At 49.2% G+C, this 2,621-nt stretch overlaps 1 protein-coding gene across 1 annotated transcript in view; it reads left to right on the top strand.

The window, feature by feature from the left end:
• IZUMO4 (IZUMO family member 4) overlaps positions 1-2,621 on the top strand; it is a 32,498-nt gene that overhangs the window by 22,585 nt on the left and 7,292 nt on the right. Inside the window, exon 8 of the mRNA XM_015413160.1 lies at positions 1,636-1,683. Coding sequence (XP_015268646.1) covers positions 1,636-1,683 — 48 coding nt within the window. The remainder of the gene's footprint in view (positions 1-1,635; positions 1,684-2,621) is intronic.

Genomic DNA, 2,621 nt, shown 5'->3' with positions numbered 1-2,621 from the left:
TCACAGGGTGTCTGCGGTGGGGAGGGGAAGGGAAAGGAGTTTGTGAGCCGCTCTGAGACTCCTCTGGGGAGTGAAGGGCGGGGTATAAATCCAATCTCCTCTTCTTCTTTTACCTCACAGGGTGTCTGTGGTGGGGAGGGGAAGGGAAAGGAGTTTGTGAGCCGCTCTGAGACACCTTTGGGTAGTGAAGGGCGGGGTATAAATCCAATCTCTTTTTCTCTTCTTCTTTTCCCGAGGCTTTCTCAGTTCACTGGCATTTTAAAATGAGGGCCTTCCTGCAGAAACAATTAACGTGGAATGACTAATAAGAATATAATCGCTCCTGAACAGGATCCCCCCACCCCCCGGTCCTATTTTATTTTAGGAATGCCAGTCTCCAGGTAGGACTTTATCAAAGCGGGTAGCGTTGAAATACCTATGTAATATCAATCCATTTGGCAAACACTCTAATCATACCCCATAGTAACACTCACACTAATGGACCTGATGAGTGTTACTATGGGATATGACTAGAGTGTTTGCCAAATGGATTAATATTATATAGGTATTTCAATGCTATCAACTTTGATAAAGTTATATGAAATGAGATATAACATGCATGGTTTGTTGGTGCTGATGGCGTTTGAATTGCTTCCAGTAAACTGAATATTAGGAAAAGAAATATATAGTCTTTGGAGATATTTTTTTTGGCATAATATATCACGGTTGTTTGCTTCTTCTCAACTTCCATCCCGCGATCTCTCCCTTTGTTTTGCAATCTCCAGATAGGGCCTGGTTATCTCCTGGCATTTCAACTGATCACCAGGCGACAGAGATCAGTTGTTCTGGGGGAAAATGGTTGCTTTGGAAGGTGGGCTGTACGGCATTGTAGCCTACTGGGGTCACTCAGTTCTCTTTCCACCTTGCAAACTCTCAGCAGGATTAGATCAAGATGGGTAGGCCTGTTAGTCTGTTTATGTGTTCCCTCTAAGCTGAGTTAGTGTGAGCGAGCTCACAGTTTTTTATCCTCTGACTCACACATTTTTGTCTTGGCTCCGGAAGGATGGCTCCAGAGCAAACTAATTGATGCAGCGGCCAACTCACCTGCTCACAACTTTATTTAATGCTCGTAGCTCACAAAGCAGAATTGTTGCTCACAAGACCCCACAGCTTACAGGGACCATCAGTCCCGATGACAAAGAATAAATGGACTTAAGCTCACCGAAACTAGGCCATGGGAGATCATGTGACCCAGACCCCTCAGGTACCTTTGGGACCAATGCGCCCTCTAAGCTGTGGAGTCTTGTGAGCAAAAATTCTCCTTGGTGAGCTACTGGCGTTAAAGTAGTGAGCGAGGGATTTGGCTGCTGCATAAATTAGTTTGCTCTGGAGACAAAAATGTGTGAGCCGGAGGCTAACAAACGGTGAACTAGCTCACATGAACTCAGCTTAGAGGAAACACTGTTTGGGACCACTGCCCTAGAAAGAGTGAAGGGCAAGTATCTATAGCACCTGCTCAGCAGCTGGTGAGTAGGACATCATTTTGTGATCACAAGAGACTGGGGGGGCTAGCGTAACGTGTCTGGGAGCCCGGGAGGGGTTAGGCCTGGCTGTTACCAAACAAGCACCTTCTGACGCTGTCGGTTGCATCCACAGGACACCGGGGGAGCTGGTGGAAGCCCTGAAGCAACTCCCGGTCTTCAGGTAAGTGACTTGATCCCTGGTTACTCGGTAGACCAGGGGTCCTTCAACCCTTTTCATCCTGTGGGCACCTTTGGAATTCTGACACAGTGCGGTACATGCAGCCACAAAATGGCTGCCGTAGGAGATGGAGTCAGCTACCCTTCAACCCTTTTCATCCTGTGGGCACCTTTGGAATTCTGACACAGTGCGGTGGATGCAGCTACAAAATGGCTGCCGTAGGAGATGGAGTTAGCTACAAAATGGCTGCCGTAGGAGATGGAGTTGGCTACAAAATGGCTGCTGTAGGAGATGGAGTTAGTTACAAAATGGCTGCTGTAGGAGATGGAGTTAGCTACAAAATGGCTGCCGCTGCTTCCCTTTGGTCCCCCAGTGAAGCGTCTTGTGCTGTGGAGGCAGCTGCTGCCAGAGCAACGTTTTTCAAAAATCCCCACAGCCAATCAAGTCTCCAGTGGCCAATCAGAAGCCTCCCCAGGCCAAAGCCTCCCCTGGCCCCACCCACTTTCTAAAAACACTCGGTGAGTGCCAGGAAAGGTGTCAGGGGGGCCCCCATGGGCCCCATATTGGAGAAGAAGAGGTTGGATTTATACCCCGCCCTTCACTACCTGAAGGAGTCATAGAATCATCGAATGTTAGAGTTGGAAGGGACCTTGCAGGTCATCTAGTCCAACCCCCTGCACTCTGCAGGAGCATAGCCGAAAGATAGCCCTACAACATACCCGAAAGATGGTCGTCCAGCCTCCGCTTGAAAACGTCCAGCGAAGGAGCATCCACCACCTCCCGAGGCAGACTTGGAGTTGCTTACAATCTTCTTTCCCTTCCCCTCCCTGCAACAGACACCCTGTGAGGTAGGCGGGGCTGAGAGAGCTCACTCGAGAACTGCTCTTGAGAGAACAGCTCTGAGAGAACTGTGACTGACCCAAGGTGACGCCAGCAGCTGC

This window comes from Gekko japonicus, unplaced genomic scaffold, assembly GCF_001447785.1.
Source record: "Gekko japonicus isolate JY-2015 unplaced genomic scaffold, Gekko_japonicus_V1.1 scaffold4912, whole genome shotgun sequence".
In the NCBI taxonomy this organism is placed as follows: Eukaryota; Metazoa; Chordata; class Lepidosauria; order Squamata; family Gekkonidae; genus Gekko; species Gekko japonicus.
This window is presented reverse-complemented; position numbering and strand designations above follow the sequence as displayed.